This window comes from Hypomesus transpacificus, chromosome 24 (genome assembly GCF_021917145.1).
Source record: "Hypomesus transpacificus isolate Combined female chromosome 24, fHypTra1, whole genome shotgun sequence".
Lineage (NCBI taxonomy): Eukaryota > Metazoa > Chordata > Actinopteri > Osmeriformes > Osmeridae > Hypomesus > Hypomesus transpacificus.
Genome location: NC_061083.1, coordinates 3,246,227 through 3,269,754, shown reverse-complemented (window position 1 = coordinate 3,269,754; position 23,528 = coordinate 3,246,227). Strand labels below are relative to the sequence as shown.

Genomic DNA, 23,528 nt, shown 5'->3' with positions numbered 1-23,528 from the left:
TATGTGGACTACCACAACCAGGAATGTATGTGGACTACCACAACCAGGAATGTATGTGGACTACCACAACCAGGAATGTATGTGGACTACCACAACCAGGAATGTATGTGGACTACCACAACCAGGAATGTATGTGGACTACCACAACCAGGAATGTATGTGTGTGACAGAAACATGTATCCATGACAATCAGATGTATGTCACTGTGTCCTACATCAATGTCTAGTTGTTTCATTACCTCTGAACAAAGTTTGTACATATAAATCTATCTATCTTACCACAAAACGTGGCTAAACACATTCAATAAATAAATAATGCAAATTAATGGAATATCCTGTTTTACTGAGACTTTAGTGTCAATACAAAACACGGCTTAATAATTTACAATAGATAACAAAGAAAAATATGTAAAAAAGGTACAAATCTAAGGATTAAATGGGTAACACAGTGGTTAAAAATCTATTTGATTAGAGTTTTTAACGTAGTCAGCGCAACACAAACAGTTGACCTACACACACTCACTATCTGAGAGCACCAAATGTATAACGCAGTGGAATCCCAAGACACCGTCATGTTCAACGGTACGAGTCAGACATAACTGTTGCTCCCTCTGTAGTACACCTGCTCCCAGACCACTGTCCGGCACATGCAGAAGAAGTCCCACAGATTACAGAAAAGGCCCCGATCAAAAGGGTTCTCCTCATCGCTGCAGCTCTTTAGATAGGAGATTCGGTGTCGAGACATGAACTCCCAAGTGGTAGAGCTGACGGAGACCAGATACAAGTGGCAGCACATGAGGACGACCACCACCAAAGAGAAAACACCAACAAGACCCAGCGAAGCCAGCAGGAAGCCATTTACTCTGAACCACACCTTCCACGTGTCAGCCAATGAGATGCCCGACCTGTAAGACACAGACGTCTAGTATCAGAAACCAAACAAAGAGTGGGGTATGCTACGAGTCGGATCAAATATTCACCCACACTTACCATGCTATCTGAAGTGCCCAGAGTAAAACCACCAGCTGCTCTGTCAGATATATGATGAACCAGCGGTGGTTCCTTTCCCCGACACAATTGTCGATCCAAGGACAGTGATGATCAAACCGACGCACACAGTGTTTACAGGTGTGGCAGTGCTTGGCCCTCATAGGTTGCTGCTTGAAAGAAAAGGAAGAGAACACAGTACAGTACTCACAATTACAGCAATTTGTAATAATGGTATCATTTATTTGATCGGAGGACACACCACAATGGTATATTTGTCTTTCAACTGGCTACAGTACCTGGAAAAGACAGTATCCACAACGGCGTAATCGAGGAGTGGAGCTATCAGGCATCATCTCCTCCAACTCTTCACTAACAGCCTGAGGACACTGGTAAAACATGTTATTGTATGTCTGTAATTGCCATGAGTAATATATCAGAATTAGATTAAAACTTATAGCTGCCTAATATCGTTGCACGTTTATCGTACCTTAATACTGTCAGAGAGGACAAATCCCGGGTCCATTAAAGACACGGTGAAGTACAGCATTACTGACAGCAAAACCAGCAAGGAAAACACCACTGGCTGCGTCAAATCACCATTCTCCTCTTGTCTTCTTAAGTCTAGCAGGGCAAGAGATAACTAGGTTTACTTTATCTACTGAGAACACAACCTTTTCTGACAATTACATTAAGAACCGTGTGTAGGTTGATAAGTGCTGGTCTTACGAAGCCAAACTACTAAAGAAGCTACTACGAGGTTAGCTTGTGTCATATTTCGGTTTACCTGTGTTATGTAGGAATAGAATCAAAGTAATAACCCATGTCAGGACAACATGTGTGGTCCTAATTAGATGACCAGATCTAAAAATGTTTTTTAACATCGTTGCATGATCGATTCTAACTTCTCAGATAGATATACAATAGCGAACCACTTGCCCGCAGCGATTATAAACACTTCCTGGAATGATCACATGTTTGGCCTAGCCAATAAAAATTCTGCCATTTGATATCGTCAACCGAGCAGGGCACAAGGTACACTCGATCTGAATTCCAAGGTGAGCCAGTTATTAATAAAACGGACACGGCCATGTCCTTCATTCCTCACCAGTCTTCAATCCAATTTCCTCGTGGTGTCCCGAAAATATCTATACAAAATTAATTTACTCCTCACAAATAAACATGAGCCACAAGTATTTGAATATTTTGCATTTATTTGAACCAAAAGTATAATAAAAAATTACAATAAAAAAGTATTTTGAAAAGTTAGGAATCCTACCAACTTTTGAAGTTCAATTACATTCATAAAGGTGTCTCCAGCATTTGATTAAAGTGCATTTGTGTTACTAAACTATGAAGCCACCATTTTTTTTTTAACAAACGTTGTTTTCAATGTTTCAAATGTCTTCAAAACACAAACGGTTACAAAGTTTTCCCTGAACAAGCAACTTAATGAATCTCATCCAATAACAATATTTTTGAATTACATAGGAGCAAATGTACAATCACAGTCAAGTACTTTCATGACGCAATAAAATGCACTTAAATGTGCACTTCCAATGTTTCAGGTTGTAAGAAACTGCTCTCAACAGGCAACATATAACACAAAATAAATATTGTATGGACACAAATACGTTTCTTATTCATAAAATAAACTTACTTTGTAAACTTAATTGGCTCAAAAGTAGCAGATCTTGCTATTGAGAAGGGATGCATTTGCCCGGAGGAAGTATCAAAAACAAAACAATTTTGTGAAACCATTAAATTGCAAGAACTGTTTCTGGATACATTGTAGGCATAACAGCATTTTCACAGGGCACAGCTAAAGTAGTGTTAACATGGGATGCAAACTGGACTGCAGTTTAAATGTGGACACACAATACATTTGGTCCTCAAGTACAGAGCATTACAAACATTCTCTGTAGAGTTGCAGTAATATCTTATTGCTCTTCTAAAATAGCAGCATCTGTCATAATGAGGGAGGGTTCCCCTTCGTTTCAGCTCACAGAGTCGATAACATTGATCTTGGCATTTCATAATCCTGTACCTCGCCCACCTTCCATCCTCTGACATTCATAGAATGAGATGGCTCCATAAACCTTGGGTCCAATCGTTCCCATAATCCCACAGCCAAACCCCAGTCGGGGTGGCTAACATACTCAGTCTGTTGCTGACCCCATCACCTCAACGCGACGTCACTCCTAGTGACGTCTTCAGGTTCTCGTATACCACGTAACTGATGCTGACAGCTGGAATGACCTTAAGGAAGTTGGGGGCCAGACCCCTGTAGAGACCTGTGGGCCCCTCGGTCCTGATGATTTGTTTGAAGAGTCCAGACATGGTCAACTGAGGGCTGCCTTCAAAAGTTGCTGAACGCGACAAATAAAAGAAACAGGGTCAGAAGGAACGATGCATGGACAAATTTAAAAATAAAATAAAATGATCACCATTCCAATGTGAAAATGGGGTTGTGCATGGTTGAGAATCTCACCTTGTGCCTGCATCCGGGTGCGTACCAAAGCCAAGGGGTAGCTGGCCAGCTGACCACAGGTGCTAGACACTGTGCCACAAGCCAGCAGGACTAATATGCCTGGGTCAGTGCTGTTAGTGCCATACTTCTGGAGCCAGGAATTCTTTAACGTCTGTAAAGTGAGGGGGAAAAAGTGAGAAAATGCCTTAAGCAGCAGCCAATGCAATAAAAAGATGTGACCCTTTAAGAAAGCCATTTGCAGTCTCTATTTACCTCATACACAGCCAAGTCAATGCCAGCATAAGGGATGATGCCCAACATGTTGGGAACATAACCCTTGTAGAAGGCACCCAGTCCCTCCCTCCTGATGATGTGCTTGGCACAGTCTGTGATCCCAGAGTACTGACCAGTTGTTCTCAGGGCAAGTCTTGTTTTGAGTACCTGCAGATTCAGAATAGAAAACAATAAATCAACCAAACAAGTCATGAGTAGGAGGCTATACATTTCTCAACAATAACTTATTTAACTGAAACGCATACGATAATGGTTTTCAGGGATCTGAATCAGGAAGACAAATTACCTCCATGGGGTAGATGGTGCTCTGAGCAATGACTCCAGCCAGAGAGCCAGCGAGGAAGCGCTCCAAAATACCAAGACTCTCTTTGTTGCTGCCAATCAGGCGTTTGATCTATACAGGCGTCACCAGGAGAGAGAAACGCATTTAGAAAACCAAATCTTCCCAATGCAAAACCCCAGTAAAAAGGATCCCTCAGAATAGAATCCAAGTTTAATCTCGGAAGTAACCAAAGTATTTACCTGCTCATAGGCCATAAATTTGAGAGCAGATTCAGGGGCAATTTTGATGATGTTGACCCCATTCCCTCTCCACAGTGACCTCATGCCCCCCTCTTTGATCATCTGGGTGAGTCCAGTCATGATACACATGTTGTTGCTACGGGAACCATGAACCTGTCAAATGAAGAACACAGGGGGTCAAACACAATCTCATTACAAATCTCCAGTCAGATGTGTAAAAAAACAAAGACAAAAAAAGGGACCAACAAAAAAAGTTGCCCAAGGCACACAAGTGATCCGATGACGCAAATTGGCCTATTGACACATATGCCCACTCTTATCATGTAGACCAAGAACTACAATCGATGGTGTAACTGTAGCCCATCATGTACATCTGTGAGGAAGGTGTGCTGGCTCCCCTCCAGTAATTGGTTGACAGGAGTGGACTCATCGACCATACACGCTAAACTAGACTCTGGACCGCTGTTCCAGCACATTTACGTCAAAACTTGGGAGGTACTTGTTAACTCATTTATCACTAAGATAAGCAGTCTTGCTGTCATTTCTTTTTTATCTACCGTGTCCCTGGAAGGTTACGTAAGCAGTATGCGTTAACCCTGCCAACATTCAAGTCTGATTGAGAAAGTAGGTCCAGTTGTCCTACCTGCATGAGCACTTTGAGCCGGTCTAAAGGGGCGGTGAAGGTTCTCGAAACGACTCCTGCACCTCCGCCTGCAGTCAAATGTCTCCACCACATCCCAGTCAGCTTCTCCTCCGAGGTGAATTCATCAGGCACCATCATGTTCTCACCCACATCAAAGATCTGAAGGTGAAGGTAATGGTCAGAAACAAAATCTCACAACTCTATGAAAGGAGGGTATAAAAGGACTGATTATGGGACAGGGGTTAGTTTCAAGCCAAATACTTTGGAATCAATTAGGTTTGCCTTTAAGGGAAACAGCCATTTTCTTGGTAACCAACTTATGTCTAAGAAATAGGAAGTCTGCTTTACTCAACATTTATGGCCAATATTACAAGATTAAAGGCCGAAGGTCATGACAACTCTTGATAAAGCTTTTCTTTAGTCATATTTTTTATCCTGGGACAGTGAGGGAGACCGCACAAATGTAGACTGATCTGGGTACATGACCTTCCTCACACTGACATGCTGTGGATCATGTCAATGAGAGCCCAGAGGGTATACCAGAAGGTATACTCTGGAAACAGTGACGAGAGTCAAAATGATTATGCAACGCTCTGTGACATTTCGCCTGGCCCTTGTCTTGGGTTACCACTGCCGAAAGAGAACATCTATATATTTGTAGCCACGTGGAGCCAACCATTAAATGCCAAGTAGATGGTGGCACATACGAAATGTAAACAGACCAAGATTAGGTGGTATAAATGTATAAATTTCAGAACTCCTGCAAATGAGTTCTAGAAAGTAATTATAGCTGCCAAATTGTATACACCTTTTGCATAAGTATACTTTCAACCCATCAATCCTTCAGTCATAAGCCTCCCAATTCAGAACAAACTCGAGGACTTAATTGCTGACGCAGGTCTAGGGATCTTAAAGGGATTAGTGGGTCAATGGATTAGGTTCAATTGGAAGTGCCAACTGTCAACAGGGAACCTACGCTCCCCATTCATGTCAATAAACTCGTCTCTGTTCTCACCGTGGAGTGTTTCCAGTAGAGGATGATCTCTGGGATGTGTTCAGCAGGCTCCAGCAGATTGTACTTGCTCAACTCGTTCCAGTCGATTGTCATTGTTCCGTTCTTATCCATACTATTCAAACGAGACATAAACATTTTACATTTCAATACTCATTCAAATCGGGGGTGTTTGACAACACAGGCCGTAAACAAAAGTAGGAGGGGGCTTCATCGTTCGGACGACGTTTACCTTTTCAGGACTTTCTCGGCGTGCTGCTGGGAGATGCGTACTCCAAGGTCCTGAAGTGACTGCATGATCTCTTTGGAATCGATACGACCTGAACAGAAAGAAAATTCAACATTTATCCCACTGGGAAAATGTATGCCATGGTCCAGAGCCAATGGCCCAACACCTATTTATTGTCTTTTCATTCGTGTGGATGGGTGCAACTGTACCTGAACTCTTTTGGTCGAGACTCTTGAAGACAAGTTTCAGATCTTTCTCATGATCTTGCAAATAGTGAACAAACTCTTCAAAGGCCAGCTGTCCATCCAAGTCCTTCTCTTTGTGTTTAACAGCTTTCTACAGAAGAGAAAAGAAAAAAACGCTAAAAGCTTGATCTCAGAACCAATGCATGCCACTGGCATTACATATTCAACAGTCACAATAAATCTGGTCAGGTGGCTTGTGGGACGCATTCTTTGACCTTGGCAGTGGCCCTTTATTATAAGCATTTGGCTTGAATTCTGTACTAAGGCCTCCGGTAGCCAATTAAATGGACCACGCTTCACAAGTTTCACCATTTCAGTGCCCTGCCAATAAGATTTATTTCAGCAATGTTTGCAACATGAGGGAGATGATGAAAGAACATTTTTGGCATTAGTTCTGCAGTGCATGTACAGAATTCAGAGAGTGGCACTGTTACACTATTCAAACCAGCAGATCAAATATCAGTAAGCCTGCAACCCCAATGCACGCGGTCCAGTCCTGTTTTAGACAAGCTAGGCCCAGACAGGATTAGGTCTATCTGGCACTGGGTGTCTTGGCACTACGACCTATCGTTAAGGATATAGATAGATGTTCTGAAGTCGTGGCCACTACACGCGCTGTAGACGCTGGTCTATGCCAAGAACATTGCTCCTTGGCAAGTGGGTCACGGACATGCACTGTCGGGTTGGAGTTTAAAACTAACCCCCCCTCCCCCCCCTAATAAAATTAGCCTTCTTTTTACACTTGTAAATATTGCAAATAACAAAATAAATTAACTATTAAGGGTAAATAAAAAGTAAGATTATGATCAAGTCTCATCTTAAGCCCCCATGCACTTCTTTAAACAATTAAACACATTAGAGCGCACAACTTTCCGCCATTATGCAGATAATCGGAAGTGGGCAGTACTTACAGGAATGTGTAGTTTAAGGCACACCCGCTTTAACTTTTGATTAAAAAATGTTGAACTTACTAAACAAAGTTCAATATATAAACTTCAGACACACTCCGTCAGTTCTTACCTTTCTCCATTTCTGGTATGTTGAAAATTCCTGAGACGGTAGAAATACACTCAACTTGAAGAGGGATTTCAGCTCCGATGGTAGTCCATTTGACTCAAAATATTCAAATTCAATCGGGTCTATATTCGGAACAGGCACATAAAGGCAAAGACCAAGCATGTTGATATCAAAATAAAAACGTTCCACAATAAATAAATAAATAGAAAGCTGAGACGATATGAGACTTCCGAAAGGAAAGAGAACGATCCTCTTAAAATGCCGGTAAGGAAGTGCCTCGTGTTAAAGAAGCGTTTAACCACTCCCTTTTATAAAAAAGGATCCGTATCATTGGCTGTTTTTTTTTTTCTCACTACCATTTTCATTGACGACGTCAGTTTGCTCTAGACCAACCACAGCGTCAACCCATTGATTGGCCCCACAAACATGGAGGCCCCTTCCTTTGTGCGTCATACTGGGGCAAACGCCCTCTTACTTAAAAAAAAAGAGCCAGATCTGGTACTACAGTTTGGTTTGTGTTGAGCGTCCAGAAATAGTTTCTCATTTATTATTGCATTGTATATATGTACAACGTTAACGGAAGGATATTCACAGTTTTATAATTGTTAATATTCTTGATGACTTTAGTTTCTTGTGGGAGAATGTGCTGCTCGGTTTCCTTAACCATAGTAAATATAAAGAAAACAATTTTACCTTATAAATCTAGTTGTGCTGATGGGTAAATGTCATATTTGTAAGTGTAAATTCAAATAAATAAAAAGCCACTCTTCTGTGTTTTCTATGGGGAATTTGAGCAATAACCCTGTAAGACCCCTGGTTGCAAAATTACAACGTCACTTTTAGATCTCTAATTTTTAATTTATTTGTTGTTGTTGAAAGACCACATTTATCCAATGGCATTGCAACGCAAGACAATAGGACCCTAGCTATGGCCATTGTCTATGTAAATGTGGTCTTTCAATTTTTCTTGCTAATGTGTTTTTTGGAGAGCTAAAAGTGATGTTGTAATTTAAAACCGGGTCTTACAGGGTGAAGTGTAAGTTTGTGTGCATCCTTTAATGTATTAGTATGATCTATCTTTTCTTGTACCCCCCAGCATATGTAATCACTACTTGTTTGTATACTGCTTGTTTGTATACTAATCTTTCATCAATGACATTTGTTCCAGTATTTAAACAACAACCTACAGTGTGAACACGGCGTCAACTGTTGACTGCATGTCAACTGTTGTTCTGCACGGCCTGCAGCAGCCATGGAGCCAGGCCATCTCATCGGGTCTGGAAGTACATCAAGACTTAGGGGGCATGTGGCAGACAGCTGAGCCTGTAGCCATCAGGGTGTCATCAAACTGGTTATTACAGTAAGTCATACAGACCTTAAGGGAAATTACTTTATATATTAGCTATCATGTAAACCCTTGCACAAGCAATGAAATGGAAGCATTCAACAGCACAGTATTTCAGAGCTAAATGGATTCACAAGAATAAAAGGACAGTTTGTTATTTACTTAAGTTTATTAGACATATTAACTTTAATACAAGGAATATATAAATTATTAAGCTCATTATGGATACAATTAAATTGAGTCAAAAAGTATTCTGATATAATCAAAGGGAGTGCACATAAGAGTATTATATAAAAAATTAGGCTGTTTTGCAGAACCAGTGTTATTCAATATTTAAGCTCCAATTACCAAGTCAAACAACAAAACAAAGCGTGATACCCCCTGGGACAAGTCAATGATTCCCTGTCTCATTGCACACAGTCTGTTGTTTTGGGCACCATGAATGTGTCTGTATTTCAGGCTTCACACCAGATAACCTTTCCGATAGGGCCACTGTAACGGAACAAAACCAGGAAGGAAGTACACAGGTCACTAAACTGTATCAGTTTTATTATCAGTAGACCAAGTCCACTTGTCAAGAAAAACAGTACAGAGGGCAAATATGTTCTAAACAAAACTAATGTAATGAACACAGTGGTCCAAAAGCATGCTACAAAAACTGTTTATGAACCTAACCCTCATTCTAAGCTAGTTACCGGTATATGCATTTGGAGTCTAATTATGTCACACAAAAAAGCACAGGAGCTGCTGCATACCATAACAGATAAGTGATTGTAACCATTCATATCAAGATTGCTCTAGATTAGTTCAAAGGACATGGCTCTGCACAGATTAAATGCCAACACATCTTGACAACCAATTGACATTCTATTATAAGAGATTGGCATTACTCAATAGTCTGACAAGCTGTGAAGATTGTACAATGACTAACTCTGACGAAGCTTAGACATTCTATACAACAAGCACATAATGTTCCACTGTGCTGCCAAACCAACTGCAGCACAAAATCAAGACATTTGTGCTCATCTGAAAAATCTTGCCTACAAAATTGTCTCAACTGTCAAATGTAACAGTTGCACTAATTTGTAATAATTTAAAGCCACATTGTAAACCATTTTATTTGTGTTTGTTTGTAGCATGAAAGCCCTTGAAGGAGCATGTTAAAAAAGAATGTCTCAAATTATACATTACCAATACACCTGGGCTACATACAGCAAACCTAATTGCCCATAAAGCAAACCAAAAAACATGATCATTAATCAATTAATTAATGTAGTGCGTGAAAAAAGAAATAATTTCTTATTACATCCGTGTACCTCTTTCAGGTCATCTTTCATATCGTGGCAATTGACCATAAGCGTTTGAGTAGGCCTACATTATTATTACCAATCAAAATGACTAAAATCTTCTGAAACTAAATCTCTGGCGCTCTCTACTGGCCCACGGTTTTGGAACGTTTCTGCGTCTGAGACGGTCAATGGATTCAACCTTATGGTTCATAGAACCTTATGTTTAAAAATAAATTAAACACAATTAAAATATATCTCCTTGCATGGACCGTAGCTTAAATAAATTCCTGTCTATGGCATATTACCAACTTTACAAACGACTGTTCCCTTGGTGTCTCATGTGTGAAAAACGTCGAATTAATTATTTTATGTAAATACATATGCCACAAAGCAATTAACTGCAATAATTATTGGATTACTGTGTACATATATGATTTTAGGAAGTACTTCCCATTAGGCTATTAATAAAACAAGTAAAATAGAAAAATGGAACAAGCTTGGACGGGGAAATGGGCGGACTAACCACTTGGGGTTTCCGTGCGCAGGAATTGCAACGAAGTTGCAGAGTTGATATCGATCACACTGTCATCAATTTGTGTGCAGTGAAGTTAGTTTGGCTTGGTTTATTGCACGGTTGAGGCGCGCCTGCTCTGGACCAGAAGTTAACCGATGTTGAATAGGGATTTATAACCGAGGACAAACTGATGGGATTATTTTGAAAGCGAAGAATGTATTGGTCCTTATCTTTGGGTCTATCCCTTATCCCCCACTAAAGATTTCGAGTGTTTGGAGTTCAAAGCTCCTAAAAATTTTAAGAGACGATATTTTTTAGTTCTAAGCAATGCTTCACAATATATTACAAGGTAAGTTAAATAAACACAATTTAATGGTTTAAAATGAATACTGAAAAGTAAAACTAATGCTATATTTTTATTATCAAATATCATCAGAGATTCATTCCGGAATAAAGGGACAAGACATTTGGAAAGAATCAAGATCTATGACTGTCTAGTTTTTTCGTAAACAGTCTTTGAATGTTTTAAACATTGGATCTTGTAAGCCTTTAAGAACGTTTTCGCGACCACCGCAATGGCTTTTTTTGTCAAGAAGAAGAAATTTAAATTTCAGACAAATTTAATTTTGGAGGAGTTGTCTGCAGTGCCTTTTGTCAACGGAGTATTGTTTTGCAAACTGAGATTACTGGATGGAGGAGACTTTATTGCAACTTCTTCAAGGTAAACATTTTACAATGTCCTCCTAATATATGCTGTGTGTTTCTTAACAATGTCATTAAGCATAATCATAAATGATTCGTTCACATGACGGCATCAAAAGGGTTATCTAAAATGCATCCCATATATTATTGGATTTGCGAGCAAAGAATGGCCAAACAGTATGTATAAGGCTATTGAAGTACTCAAAGTGAAGTTATCAACTGTGACCATTGGTGTTCTAATTGCCTGTTGGTCTGAAATGTAAAAAATAAAGTAAAAGTGGGTCAGTGGTCACTGGGTCAGTAAGTAAAAGTGGAGCCCTCAAAAGTCTACAATTAATGTCCTTTTAGCTCTTAATTATCATTGAAGTCACATACACTCCGAACCTCAGTACACAAAAGCTTTTGTCTTTCTTTGTGAAGGCCGTGGTATTAAGTCCAAGGATCTGGCTGTCTGCTGTTATGAGTGTTTTTCATACCCTATTGCCCTTATATAAGCAGAAGATTTTTTCGTGTGCTCCCAGAGGTAAGTCTGGTTCCTCAGAGTGCTGTGGCAAAGATCCCTATGACGCATTCAGCTGAACTTCTGAACTGCGAGCTCCCATGTGTCCTAAGGCTGGCATTTGAAAGCAAGTGTACAAACCAACTTCCCACAACAACCACAATCCTAGTCAACTTTGAGTGGACGAAACGTCCAAACGTCCACGCCTGTCATCATCAGTGAACACATAAAACGTATAAACAAATGGTTCCCCTCCCACTCTCTTCCCTTCGCAGCCACACAACAGCCTCTGATGTGATGCCCTGGGCATACATGTCAGGCTAGTATCTTGGATTATGTAACTCATGCCACTGCCTGATTATCTCTGGAATCAGAGCACAAAGAACAAGGACTCCTCAGAGACAGAATTTGGTTTTCCACTGTCTCGAACCCAGATTTGGAGTTATGTCACAGGCCTGGAGAGTACAGTACACAAGTCCTTCTTTGTTCTGTCAGACCATGCCTGTTGTTGTGTCTGAAATACTTTTGAATTAATATAGAGTTTGATCAGTGGGCCATGCTTCTATAATCAGCCCTCTAGTCAAACTTCTTGATTGAAGCACAAAACCCACTAAGCAGGTTTAATCACGTTGTAAATGTGATTGAGACTGGTTCTAATGGCTTTGGGGATATACATTGGGGTTAGGTCTCTATTCACCTTGCCCATGTTAGGGAAAGGTATTAAGAAAGAATACAGTCGCCAGAGAGGTTTGGCAAGGGAGATGCAATTTGTACTCCCTGCAGGTATTTCAGTTCTAAACTGAAAGCCAGTTTAGATCGAGTCAAGCTGCAGGAACCTACAGTTACTGTAGTGGTGTTTCAAATGGCCATCTGCTCTAATTAGATCCGTTTCTCGATCTGGTTCATGTTAGTGTGTGTGTGTGTTGACGTGTGTGGGGGAGGGAGGGGGTTGGACTAGAATGAAAAGGAGAGTTGCAAGGCAGAGAAGTGACACTGTGAGTCATGTAGGTGGTGTTTAAGAGGGGATGTGAAAGGTTGATGTAGACACCTCTCCAGCTTTTTCCTGTTTCCCCACAGCTCTCCTCCGACCCATGGGGATACAGCCACACACACGTCCTTTTGAATGGACATCAGGTAGTCACGATGAGCCTATTCACAAGTCTGAGTCTACAGAATGATCACATCAGTTCATCACAGGCCACTGGCACATTTTCTAGTTGTGCAGGGGTCTTGTGGTGGAGTGTTTTGAAGGGTTCCTTCCATCACCCCAGTTATAAGGTTGAATCCACGCATCCCTAGACCGGCAACACAAAGACACAAAGAAAGCAGGGCTTGCATCCAATGCTAACAGACTCCAGGCTTCATGGTCTGTCAGCTGCCTCCTGGCTGATGCTGACTCTGCACTCTGCTCCCATGGCTGCTGCGTTTATCTGGGCCCTGTCAGACTCTGACAGCGGCCGGCTGTCGGCTGTTTGTGTTCCTGCCGGGGGATGAGGAGAGCTCTTGAGGAGTGGCTGGGACAGGATGGGTGATCAGGATCCCATGCAACTGCTTTGGCTGACAGAGTGAGTCATGCTAAACAGGGGTGCATCAGAGTGCAAAGAACATTTTGGTTGTTATGTCACCACGCTTATTGACTTCCTCGATGTGACTCGAACTCAATGTTGAGGATGAGACAGTTTATCTGTTTAACCAGCGGGGTTACTCCTCTTCATAGGCATCAAATCATGCTGCTTTGGTCTGTGCTTGTGCGTTTTTGGTTAGGCCACATTTTCATAATCTATTAGCATTTTCTTTGTAGCTTGCACTGAAACTGGTTGCAAATGGTCAACATAGTGATGGGCTGGGCTGTTCATAATGAGCACTGTCGTTCAACATTGTTCAGATTGCTTTTCAGGGTTTGTGCAACTGAACTGAATTGGTTTTAGGTTAGAAAGCAGTTAATGACTCGGAAAAGTAAGGTTTTATGCTTTTTGGCCGCATGAACTGTACTTGTTCGTTTGTGTTTCGCTGATGCAGTTAATATCATTGATGTGGATTTCTTTTTAGAAGGCCAATTGATTCTAGCTAAGTAGCCTTTATAGTGGTAATTCCTTGGTGGAATCACCATTGCCTACTTAATAAAACAGTTGGGCCTTGTGTAATTGAGAACTCAGTTTTAGCCTCTCAGAAAAGTCTCTAGATACATCTGGAACAAAAGATTTGTTGTTAAATGTTGAGTCCAACCTCCCCCCTCAGACTGGCTCTCACTCTTTCTCTCTCGTTTTGATTGTACGTGGCCGACGATTTCGAGGAGTGTGGTTGCCATGGCGGTTGAATAAAGCCATCTGGACTGTGGAATGTGGGTGAGGAACGCTCCTTGAAACTCTATGAAGGAGGGCCGTGATTAGCGTGGAATTCCTGATAAGCATTGTGTGTGTGTGTTTCAGAGAGGGGCAACAAAGAAACATGGCTTCACATAAATGGTGGTCTACAGATAGAGAATTTAAGGGGTGGAATTTTGCTCTCTGAGATTTGTCTTTGACATTTCCAAATGCTTCACTTAAAAAAATATCAATACAACTGAACAGTGATTCGACATCTTGAGAGATGAGGGAGGACCAGTTATTGTAAATAGGCTCATTCGAATATTGAGTGCATGATAGTAATTATTCTTATGTTTCTGTGAGTCTCTGACTTAGAAAAAAAAAAACGTGAAACAAAACCCGCAGTCGTGTGAAAAAAGAGGGGGGGGAAGACCAGACCGTTCAGCAGTGCTGGTGACATCAATGAATGGCCTAGGGGGAGGGGGATCAGCAGCTGCCACTACTTTGCGCTTATCCATCACGTTGTGTTCATGAATGCTTTTTAAAAACCCCAGAGAGATCCAGCAGATTCTCAAACACTGTTATGAAGAGGGTTGTACGTGTTCACTACCTGCAGGTGTCAATCGGTTGAACTTGAGGCTCTGCCTGCTATAAACACAGGCTGTGTGTATTAGCCCTAATTTCATTTCACTGCTAGGGGAGTACATGGGATTCCTCTGGAACATTTGTTTCAGCATATGATCCAGCACTCCCTCTTAGGAACACATGTTCTGGCCCTCACAGCTCAAGTGGAAGGAATGGAAGTCAGATATATGACAGTGACACCACAAAAGTTTTTATTTTTTTTACGTTGACCATTGTATACACAGCCATTTCCCTGGATGTATCGACAGTGATGTTTTTCCACTGGCCTTTTTACAATGTGAACTGTTTTTACAGAAGCCCCCCATGCTATTGTTTGCTGTTTCCTCACCACCAAGTGTACGCTCTCTAAAGTATTCATATCCTCTCTCTTCCTTGGTATTGGATAGGATGACTGTATTGGTGACACTACTGAACGTGTTGGAGGTAATTATTATTTCCTATCTGACTATTCAACCTCCGTCCCCTATAGAGAGGAGGTGCTGGAGAACTGTGTGCACTGGAGGAAGAGGTTCACCTTTGTTTGTAAGATGTGCGCCAACCCAACGACCGGGGTGTTGGACCCGTCCATCTGCAGGGTGTCTGTTAGGAAGGTGAGGAAGACCACCCCTGCTGAAGGATGGAATTTCCCCTTATCTGTGTTTGCTTGTTGACATCAGATCCTGTCGTTCCCTGCATGCACTGGCTTGTTTTCTTTTCCATGTAGTCTTTCACTGACAACGTTACTGTTAGGGCTGTCGGTGCTGCAGCACACTGGAGTCATCTCCCTTTTCCTGTTTTCACTACAGGAACTCAAAGGAGGAAAAACGTATTCAAAGGTAAGGGCCTGCCGTCCCGTCCACCCCTTACTGCTTAGTTTAGCTCAGCAATTTTTTTGCTTCCTCAGGACAACATGCATCAATTCTTGTGTCATCTCCTAAAAACACGTGTCACCTTACTTTAAAATAACTTAACCCATCTTCCCTTACCATAATAAATAATAATAATAACAATAATTTACTCATTTAGGGTAGTAAATTAGATTGACCTAAATATAGACAGTTTATTGTGAAAACATTCTGATTGTTATTGACCTTTCCTTTGTTTTGTCAAGCTCCACATTAGGGTTTCCTTAAACTAAATATAACCTCTTTTCCGTATGTGGAAGTCCATTTCCTTAAATACACACATCTGTAAACAGCATCACCAAAGGCTTGAAACCAGGAGATACATCTAAATGGCTCACCTCTTGGCTGGCCTGAGCTCAGGTTTAAAATAAACCTCAACACAACTTAGTAGACTAATGGCATGACATTTGTCTTTTGTTTCAATTACTACCACAGTATATGAACAACTGTCCACCTCTCTGTGTTGAACTGACCTGAGCTGTCTGTTCCAGCTGGGTTTCATTGACCTCAACATGGCAGAGTTTGCTGGCTCAGGTTCCACGGCCCGGTGCTGCCTGCTGGAGGGCTATGACACCAAGAACACCCGACAGGACAACTCCATACTAAAGGTTGGGCACCGATACTGCCTCTCAGAATCAAAATCAGAAAGAGATTTATTCGCCATGAAAGTTTGCACAGACAAGGAATTTGCTTGTCTGTGCACCTACAATGTCGCCACATTAACTGCTTTCGGCCATTAGAACGAATAATGTTGTCCATTTTTTTGAAGGTGTCCATTGGAATGACTCTCCTGTCTGGAGACCCCTGTTTTAAAGCGTGAGTGACCTGACTTGGAATGAATTGGGAGAACTTTAACATTGGTGACCGTCATTGACTTCCGGTCTGGACTCGCGCTGTGTCCTTGCAGGTCCCCCAGTACAGCCAAGTCCATCTCAGTGTCGGGCCAGGACCACGCACTGCAACTGGACTGTAAGGGGGAGGGCACTGGAGCCCTCGCTGGAGGGGTCTCAGTAGGTCGCAGCACGAAGCCTCGACCCTCCATCAGTTCAGGTGTGACCCAGCAGGCATACTCTTCAGCCAGTGTACCAGGAATGGCAGTTGAGCCAGTTTAGAGAACCAGTCTTTTCTTGTTGTCTTCAGGTCTTCCAGAGGAGTCTGATCTGAACCAGCCCAGCCAAGGAGAGCTCTTCCAGATCGGCCACTCACGTAACTCCAGCTATGCTAGCCAGCAGAGTAAGATATCTGGTGAGATCTATTGTAGGGTGGTGGGATATGGACTAACCCTGTAGAGAATGTAAGATCGAAGACACACAGCGACGTGTGTTTGTTTGTTTTGGAATGGGATTTCATGAGTCACTGTTATATCTCCTAGGCTACAGTACAGAGCACTCCTGCTCCTCCAGCTTGTCTGACCTCACACACCGTCGGAACACCTCCACAGGAAGCAGCGCCTCGGGGGGCCCGAGTGGGACTTTCGACTCCCCCACGGAGGGGGAGAGGGACACCTGGCGACTAGAGAGACCCCCCCGGCCCCCCCGGCCTGTTCTGCCATCCAACAGACCCCCCAGGTAAGGACACGTGTTTGGCCAGGTGCTTTCCCATTGATCATTCTTTCTTTTGATAAACACAGCGCCCTTGTGTTGAACCTTGTCATTCACTGGCGGACTGGTTCAATCGCCTTGCTTCTGCTGTGTGTAGGAGGAAGCTCGACTCAGTGGAGAGCCATTCTTCCTGGGTGAATGACACCCGCATGAACGCTGATGATATTGTGGAAAAGATTGTCCAGAGCCAGAACTTTGCAGATCTTAGTAACACTGAAGGTAAAGCCCAAGTGTTTTGGATTTGTTTTCTGTGTGGTTGTGTATTACTTGTGTGACTATTTCTCTGTAATATTTCATTCTCAGACAGCAATCTGCAACTGTTTGTCAGTAGAGATGGGACCACTGCCTTAAGTGGAATTCGGCTTGAAAAGGGGTAAAAAAAACACACACACGCACTATTCCACTCTCACACACTCACACACACACACTGTTCTAACTCAGTTTTCCAACCTCTCAGTGTGTCTTCTGGTGTCTATGAGCCAGTGGTCATTGAGAGTCATTAGGGGCGTGGTCATCACAGGACGTCCGTGTCATTTCCTGGAGCAACAGCTGAGCTGCTTGCCATGAGAGGATCAACACTGCTCCAGGCTTGTCCACTCACTGTGAACGGCATGTTATGTTTGTTATAGTCAAAGTTATATGCATACTGTATGTACATATGCAAAAATGCTGTTCAACTGCACTGTAGCTGTAGTATTGGCCAATTATTTTGCTTAAGGTGACTCCCTGTTGATCAGGAAACCATCTTCAGTACCTGTATGTTTATCTTTTACCATATGTTTACAGTTGGCTGATGATTATCGTCTGTGAAACTAACTTTATTCTTTCGTCATTTAATGAAATGTTCCGCGAATGACCCTACGGCACCAAGTTATCTGTGACTATTGCTACATGGTGTAGGAGTATGAGAGCTTGTGTTGTAGATGAGGGAAGGTCTAGAATGTAGTGCTCTGATGCCCCCTTGTGGATGAACACCATGTTGGTCAACTGCATTGCTTGCTCATCTGGGGAGACGGGATAGTTGCCTTAAAGCAAGTATGTGTGCTCTCAGTCTGAGTCTTTCATGCAGGTCAAGATGAATTTAACACTGGTAAATGTCTCTAAACGTTAGGAATTATGAGAATGTTGTCAACCAGCTGGCTGGTTGATGTCTCTGCTGTTATATTTATGTAACAATTAACACTAGTTAGAGGGTTGGACGGTGATTTTATTTTCTTTGCAAAATGTTACACGTTTTCCTGGTAAATTTAAATCAAACAGACATGGAGTTTTCTATCATGTTCTGTGTTAACAGGTGTTGCTATGGATGGAAGTCTGTATGTTTTCATACAATGATGGTCCCCTCTTTAGTTCTACCTATACTTAAAACATTTCATATAACGAACACTTCAAACTCCTGCACTGTAATCTTTTTAATTTAAACTAATGATTTTAACAGTTTACTAAATTTCTCATGTATGATCAAATTCATCTTTAATGACCACTCATTTGTAACATCATAGAATCATTTGTGATCCTCACTGTGCTCTTCAGACAATAAAATGTAACCACACACTTCTATGGGTCATGCTGAATTCCTATATAGGCAAGAAAGTAATTTTCAGTCATTTTAAATGGTAAATTAAGTCTAAAGTTTTGGTATGAAAAACAGTCATTTTGGATGATCCTAGACAGAGAGGTTCCAGTGCTCAGAGTTTGTCCTCTCTGAAGGAGTAATACCTCCTCCTCGGCTTTCCCCCCTTCCTCTCTGCGAACAGGTAACAGAGCATACACCAGGTGTTGTCCTCAGGGGCGATCTGCACGCCGCTGCTGCTGGTCCTGAAGGGCCTCAGAGCACAGGAGCCTGCAGAAGGCAGCAGAGAGCAGTCAGAGCTAGAGCAGTCAGGGAAGGACGGGGGCCACGCGGGGTCTGTGTCCACACAGCGCTTACCCAAGATCAAGTAGGCGGCGGCGCTGAGGGAGAGGATGATGAGGAAGATGGTGCCAGGACCCAGGTCGCTGATGGCGCAGGCGTTTGGACAGGCACAGGCACTCTCCACCCAGATCTGCAAGGGGATGTCCATGCTGAAGTCTTGGACGAAGGATGTGGTGTGGTTGGGACTGCAGTGGTAGTGTACTATGGTCTGGGGCTGTTTGTTGTTAGAGAGGGCTGGAAAACAGGAACAATATTTAAAGGGTTGATATCTCTTTTTGGGCACTTTGAACCATGAAATTGTTTATTAAGTAGTTATTTACCAAAGTATGAAACTGAGAGTGTCTTCATGCTGTCATTATAATGGAACTCGTTTCCCTCATGTCTTCCATAGTCTACATAACGGGTGATATATCTGTTGTTCCAGATCTTAAACCTGTGGACATTATTAGATTATCAACAACCTAAACATGTTTCGAATCAATTTGTAAAAAATGTCTAGGGCCATCTTGAAATAAAACACATTCTTCTAATGTACCCGTGACAATTAATTCAGTACCTTACTATCAAGCAGGCCGCAATGTTAGTGCAGTCAGTCCCAGCTAGATCCTCTGGTTCTGTGAAAGGTTGGCAAGAGCTGAAGGAGAAAAGGACCTCAGTATTTTCTGTCCCAAGGCTATGTCTGAGCAGGGGTTTCAAGCGCAACAAGAAGCCATCTTCATCTCCCATAGTCCTCAGGCTGATCACTCCTGTGCCGTCCTTCATGATGCATTTGCAATCATTCACTTTGAAACAGCCAGTCTTCTTCTTCACAGGTGGTGGTGGATCTGGAGGAAGGGAGAAAGATGAATAAATGAGACTAAAGCAGATGGATAAAGTTAGGAATAGGGTTTGAAACCTCATGTTTACAAAAGGTCTCTCCAGTGTCTGCCACCACAGAGGTATCTGTCCAGTAGAGTCATTAAAACTGTTGTCCTATAACACTACAGTGCCACTGACCAACTGATTAGAACCTAACCCCACTGACAAATTCCAAACAGGCCAGTGCTCCACGTGTCGTCAACACCATGGTAAAAATGTCTCCATAACATACAAACTCATGGTAAACAAAAGACAATGACATAGTCTAGTTTTAGTCAAGATGTACCTCTCATTGTTGGCCACAAATGTTTTCATTCAGGTCATCCTCAGAACGTAATGTATTTTGTCACTCTACAAATATTGTCTGGATCTACGTTGACACCCATAACCACTTTCCAGGTGACACACATATCTTACCCAACCTGCTTGTTGAGGAATGCAGCACTCCTTCCCTGGCTACGGGAGGTAAGACATGAGATTCACAGAGATAATTTAGTATTTCCGCTTATTGTAAAAGACCACTTTTATTACCAAGTTTATGATTTACGCATAGTTGTTAAATACAAACCCCCGTAATTTGATTTCTTCAGATATAAAGTATCGCCAGCCACTGAAACAACAGAGCAATCTCAAAACCAGGTAAGAGACGGTCTCTTGCTTGAACAGTTCATGATTGTACTTGCCTGAGAAGTAAAATTGTTCCAGCACACTCACACAACATACGTATTCTCTCAAATATTGCATGCTTTGCCTTTATTTATATATTTACTTGTGGTAACCAAGGTGTGTTTGTGCCAGATGGAGAAGAACAGCGGTGTTCGACGCTCTGTGACGACAGGGGAGGGGCGTCAGTGGCAGGGTCTGAGGCAGAGATGGGGCATGCTGGGATTGTTTGAGATCAAACAGGATCATGAGTTTTATGACCTCACCTCTGTGATGAAAGAAGGCCTGCATGCTGCTGTACAGCCCAGTGTGGAGAATCCACCACCTGTAAGAGACAAACGTAAAAAGTATCTGACGTGCAAAATGATCTTTAAAAAAATCCCTCTTGCATGCGTTGTCATGTAAACACTCTCACTCCCACTTAGGAGGAACCTTTGATGGAACATTTCGAATCAGAGGAGACTCAAATCCACAAGGTGTCATTTTGCTATTCACATGACATCAAACTTCTCATTGTCCTAAGATTAAGTCTCTGAGGGGACTTGCGGGGGGGAGTTCAGCAGCTGTTTCACCTGCAGTGCTCTCATCCTCGGCTTCCTCTGCAGGGCTTTGAGATGCAGACGTTCGCTGGGCCCGTGTTTGCCAGACTGCGTCGTTCCCTGGGGATGACTGAGGAGGAATACCAGGCATCCCTCTCATCTGACGGCTGCTACCTACAGTTCATAAGTAACTCCAAAAGCAAGGCGAACTTCTTTCTCACGTAAGCACGCCCGCATACTTCCATAAATACCCCATCGATACACACACAGCACACGCAACAAATGCTGCCGTTTCATCAACAGGAACGACAAGAGGTTCTTCTTGAAGACACAAAATCATCGAGAAGTGACGTTTCTCCTGTCTAACCTGAAGGCATACATGGACCATTTGGAAAAATACCCTCATTCACTGATGGTTAGGTTCCTTGGTGAGTAATCCGAGTAACACTTTCAACCTGGTTGACAACAGCGAATGCACAGCAATTTCATTGAATCAGCTTTGCATTTTTTTTTCTAGGAGTCCACAGCCTCCTTATTCCAAATCAAACAAAGGTATTTATCTGATTGTATTCCAAAATACAGCTATCAAATCTGTTGCCACTTTTTTTCTGGAGTTTCTCTGACTCCATAGTTATCTGTTTCCATAGAAGTACTTCATTGTGATGCAGAGTGTGTTCTATCCCGATGAGAGGATTCACACAAGGTAAACACTTTTTGCGGTGTTATTACTGTAGACAAATGCTATACTTTTACTTGATGATGCCAACAAAGATACAATTAGAATGTTCTGGGTTATCCCATAGGTATGACATCAAGGGTTGTGAGGTAGGCCGGTGGACCAACCAAAACTCTGGTGACAGCCATGTGATTACAGTTTTGAAGGACAACAACTTTAATGGAAAGCACATCACTTTGGGTAAGAGCCTGGACTGCAAATATTGTCCACAGACTGCCTCTGCCCCATGGGTAACAATACAGCCTTCCCTTTGGGAGCTGGTATGTTTCCTTTTAGCCCTCACAGCTGGAACACAAGGTTAGGTAGTATGTAACAAGTAAAACTTCCTTGTTTCCCTTAAAATGGCTACTTTTATTGACAGCTGAGCAGAGATCCTGGCTCATGGAACAGGTGGAGATAGACACCAACTTCCTTCGAAGGCTAAATGTACTTGACTACAGTCTCCTTCTGGCCCAGCAACCTTTACACCAAGACGAGCTGGACGGGAAGCACTCCTTCCCCAACATCATAACATGCGTTGTAAAGTAAGAATGTTATCACAAGGTCTGAGGTCTTCATAACATTCCTGGAAATACTCTGGTTATTAATTGACCTTCCTCTACAGATCCATGGACCAAGGGGACAGTCCTATTGAGACAGATCCCTTCACTGTTCCATTACCGGAGAAGGATTCAGGCCAAAAAATAGCAAGGACTGCAGATGGTGCTTCAGAACATGAAGACACTACAGAGCATCAATGCATCAACAGAGTCCCTCTTGAGGAGATAAACCTTCACTCAACAACGTCCAGTCCAGAGTCCGAACTCCAGGAATTCCATGCCCATCACCGCAGGCTGCTGCCCGACTTCAAAAACTCAGTGCATGTCATCGATGGGCCAGAGATTCGCTATTTTGTTGGTATTGTGGACATTTTCACTGAGTATAGTTGGAAGAAAAAGATGGAGAACATATGGAAGAGGATCCGCTACCCTGGCAGGGCTTTCTCCACAGTCAGCCCCAGTGCCTACTGCCAGAGATTCTGTCAGTGGGTGCAAAACCAAACCAGATGACAGAGGGGCAAAGTAGACCATAGTGACAAGTCAGACAATAGCAGCACAATACAGAATAAGATTTATAGGAAAGAACAACTTTGTTAAGACTGCATAGATATTTAAAGGACAAGAGAGTAGTATGCGTTATAAACGGGCATTATGTATAGGCCACTGTATATTTACCAGAATAATCCAGTTTAAGTCAAATGTATTCAAATTTGTAGCAGGCCTAATACATCTGTAAGGACTGCAATGTTATTCATATGAACGGTAGATGGCGTATTAGCCCTTATGAAAATAGATGATCTTGGCTCCGTAATTCAAAAATATTTCGACGTTCTACAGTTGTTTTAGTAAAAGTAATAATATGCTTCATTCAGTTAGTCTAATTATTTCGCATCTTTAGCATATCAGTCAATCCTGTTAAAACATTTCAATTCCCCAGTGCTGTACAGGCAACCATGTAACAAACATTATTGTCTTTTTATATATATGTTGATATTTGAGAAATAATGAAATACGCTACGTGCAAGGCAAGTCATGGCATGAATAAAACTGATTTTATCCTATGCAAAAAATGAAT

The 23,528-nt window shown here is 42.1% G+C and overlaps 5 protein-coding genes across 13 annotated transcripts; 2 read left to right on the top strand and 3 right to left on the bottom strand.

Moving 5' to 3' along the window:
* Positions 1–321: 321 nt before the first annotated feature.
* zdhhc12a (zinc finger DHHC-type palmitoyltransferase 12a) lies at positions 322–1,954 on the bottom strand. 5 transcript variants are annotated; one of them, XM_047048329.1, is made up of 5 exons: positions 1,774–1,954; positions 1,477–1,610; positions 1,286–1,375; positions 990–1,156; positions 322–904 (listed from the first exon to the last, which is right to left on the bottom strand). In XM_047048329.1, the coding sequence occupies exons 1-5, from the start codon at positions 1,868–1,870 to the stop codon at positions 589–591; spliced, it is 804 nt and encodes a 267-aa protein (XP_046904285.1). In that variant the 5' UTR covers positions 1,871–1,954; the 3' UTR covers positions 322–588. The 5 variants fall into 5 exon arrangements, with proteins under 5 accessions (XP_046904285.1, XP_046904281.1, XP_046904282.1 ...); XM_047048325.1 differs by having other exon boundaries at positions 990–1,159; positions 1,286–1,399; positions 1,774–1,946; XM_047048326.1 differs by having other exon boundaries at positions 1,286–1,399; positions 1,774–1,946.
* Positions 1,955–2,182: 228 nt separating this feature from the next.
* Positions 2,183–7,691, bottom strand: slc25a25a (solute carrier family 25 member 25a). The gene is made up of 10 exons (XM_047048644.1): positions 7,422–7,691; positions 6,366–6,492; positions 6,160–6,247; positions 5,931–6,042; positions 4,916–5,074; positions 4,273–4,425; positions 4,037–4,144; positions 3,730–3,897; positions 3,478–3,628; positions 2,183–3,355 (listed from the first exon to the last, which is right to left on the bottom strand). The coding sequence occupies exons 1-10, from the start codon at positions 7,578–7,580 to the stop codon at positions 3,171–3,173; spliced, it is 1,410 nt and encodes a 469-aa protein (XP_046904600.1). The 5' UTR covers positions 7,581–7,691; the 3' UTR covers positions 2,183–3,170.
* Positions 7,692–10,583: 2,892 nt separating this feature from the next.
* Positions 10,584–18,757, top strand: fam102aa (family with sequence similarity 102 member Aa). 2 transcript variants are annotated; one of them, XM_047048027.1, is made up of 12 exons: positions 10,584–10,915; positions 11,003–11,287; positions 15,188–15,308; positions 15,504–15,533; positions 16,094–16,210; positions 16,372–16,418; positions 16,510–16,652; positions 16,743–16,835; positions 16,975–17,170; positions 17,301–17,422; positions 17,507–17,576; positions 17,661–18,757. In XM_047048027.1, the coding sequence occupies exons 2-12, from the start codon at positions 11,142–11,144 to the stop codon at positions 17,704–17,706; spliced, it is 1,131 nt and encodes a 376-aa protein (XP_046903983.1). In that variant the 5' UTR covers positions 10,584–10,915; positions 11,003–11,141; the 3' UTR covers positions 17,707–18,757. The 2 variants fall into 2 exon arrangements, with proteins under 2 accessions (XP_046903983.1, XP_046903982.1); XM_047048026.1 differs by having other exon boundaries at positions 16,743–16,847.
* On the bottom strand, positions 18,001–20,761 carry LOC124486450. 3 transcript variants are annotated; one of them, XM_047048028.1, is made up of 5 exons: positions 20,660–20,761; positions 19,675–19,942; positions 19,439–19,551; positions 19,134–19,352; positions 18,001–19,046 (listed from the first exon to the last, which is right to left on the bottom strand). In XM_047048028.1, exons 1-5 carry the CDS (start codon positions 20,718–20,720, stop codon positions 18,892–18,894), a joined length of 816 nt encoding a protein of 271 aa, XP_046903984.1. In that variant the 5' UTR covers positions 20,721–20,761; the 3' UTR covers positions 18,001–18,891. The 3 variants fall into 3 exon arrangements, with proteins under 3 accessions (XP_046903984.1, XP_046903986.1, XP_046903985.1); XM_047048030.1 differs by lacking the exon at positions 20,660–20,761 and adding an exon at positions 20,545–20,626; XM_047048029.1 differs by lacking the exon at positions 20,660–20,761 and adding an exon at positions 20,263–20,352.
* LOC124486447 (phosphatidylinositol 4-phosphate 5-kinase-like protein 1) lies at positions 20,292–23,517 on the top strand. Of its 2 annotated transcripts, none has more exons than XM_047048019.1 (11): positions 20,292–20,441; positions 20,567–20,615; positions 20,775–20,966; positions 21,065–21,115; positions 21,245–21,399; positions 21,482–21,606; positions 21,696–21,730; positions 21,826–21,881; positions 21,982–22,094; positions 22,276–22,438; positions 22,519–23,517. In XM_047048019.1, exons 1-11 carry the CDS (start codon positions 20,413–20,415, stop codon positions 22,961–22,963), a joined length of 1,413 nt encoding a protein of 470 aa, XP_046903975.1. In that variant the 5' UTR covers positions 20,292–20,412; the 3' UTR covers positions 22,964–23,517. The 2 variants fall into 2 exon arrangements, with proteins under 2 accessions (XP_046903975.1, XP_046903974.1); XM_047048018.1 differs by having other exon boundaries at positions 20,760–20,966.
* The last annotated feature ends 11 nt before the right edge of the window (positions 23,518–23,528 follow it).

What these genes read in the sequence shown, in the direction of transcription:
- zdhhc12a (XM_047048325.1), bottom strand. Translation starts at nt 1,870, where the DNA reads ATGTTAAAAAACATTTTTAGATCTGGTCATCTAATTAGGACCACACAT. An exon ending in TCTATTCCTACATAACACAG is followed by an intron (nt 1,611 to 1,773) that starts GTAAACCGAAAT and finishes TTGCCCTGCTAG; the next exon opens with ACTTAAGAAGACAAGAGGAG. An exon ending in GTGGATACTGTCTTTTCCAG is followed by an intron (nt 1,160 to 1,285) that starts GTACTGTAGCCA and finishes TTTTCTTTCAAG; the next exon opens with CAGCAACCTATGAGGGCCAA.
- slc25a25a (XM_047048644.1), bottom strand. Translation starts at nt 7,580, where the DNA reads ATGCTTGGTCTTTGCCTTTATGTGCCTGTTCCGAATATAGACCCGATT. An exon ending in GCCGAGAAAGTCCTGAAAAG is followed by an intron (nt 6,043 to 6,159) that starts GTAAACGTCGTC and finishes TCGTTTGAATAG; the next exon opens with TATGGATAAGAACGGAACAA. An exon ending in TTGACTTGGCTGTGTATGAG is followed by an intron (nt 3,629 to 3,729) that starts GTAAATAGAGAC and finishes CTCACTTTACAG; the next exon opens with ACGTTAAAGAATTCCTGGCT.
- fam102aa (XM_047048026.1), top strand. Translation starts at nt 11,142, where the DNA reads ATGGCTTTTTTTGTCAAGAAGAAGAAATTTAAATTTCAGACAAATTTA. An exon ending in TTTATTGCAACTTCTTCAAG is followed by an intron (nt 11,288 to 15,187) that starts GTAAACATTTTA and finishes CGTCCCCTATAG; the next exon opens with AGAGGAGGTGCTGGAGAACT. An exon ending in AGGACAACTCCATACTAAAG is followed by an intron (nt 16,211 to 16,371) that starts GTTGGGCACCGA and finishes ATTTTTTTGAAG; the next exon opens with GTGTCCATTGGAATGACTCT.
- LOC124486447 (XM_047048018.1), top strand. Translation starts at nt 20,413, where the DNA reads ATGCAGCACTCCTTCCCTGGCTACGGGAG. An exon ending in AGGAGACTCAAATCCACAAG is followed by an intron (nt 21,116 to 21,244) that starts GTGTCATTTTGC and finishes CTTCCTCTGCAG; the next exon opens with GGCTTTGAGATGCAGACGTT. An exon ending in AAGGCGAACTTCTTTCTCAC is followed by an intron (nt 21,400 to 21,481) that starts GTAAGCACGCCC and finishes TTTCATCAACAG; the next exon opens with GAACGACAAGAGGTTCTTCT.
- LOC124486450 (XM_047048028.1), bottom strand. Translation starts at nt 20,720, where the DNA reads ATGCAATATTTGAGAGAATACGTATGTTGTGTGAGTGTGCTGGAACAA. An exon ending in GGAACAATTTTACTTCTCAG is followed by an intron (nt 19,943 to 20,659) that starts GCAAGTACAATC and finishes CCCTTCCTCCAG; the next exon opens with ATCCACCACCACCTGTGAAG. An exon ending in ACTCTCAGTTTCATACTTTG is followed by an intron (nt 19,353 to 19,438) that starts GTAAATAACTAC and finishes CCTGTTTTCCAG; the next exon opens with CCCTCTCTAACAACAAACAG.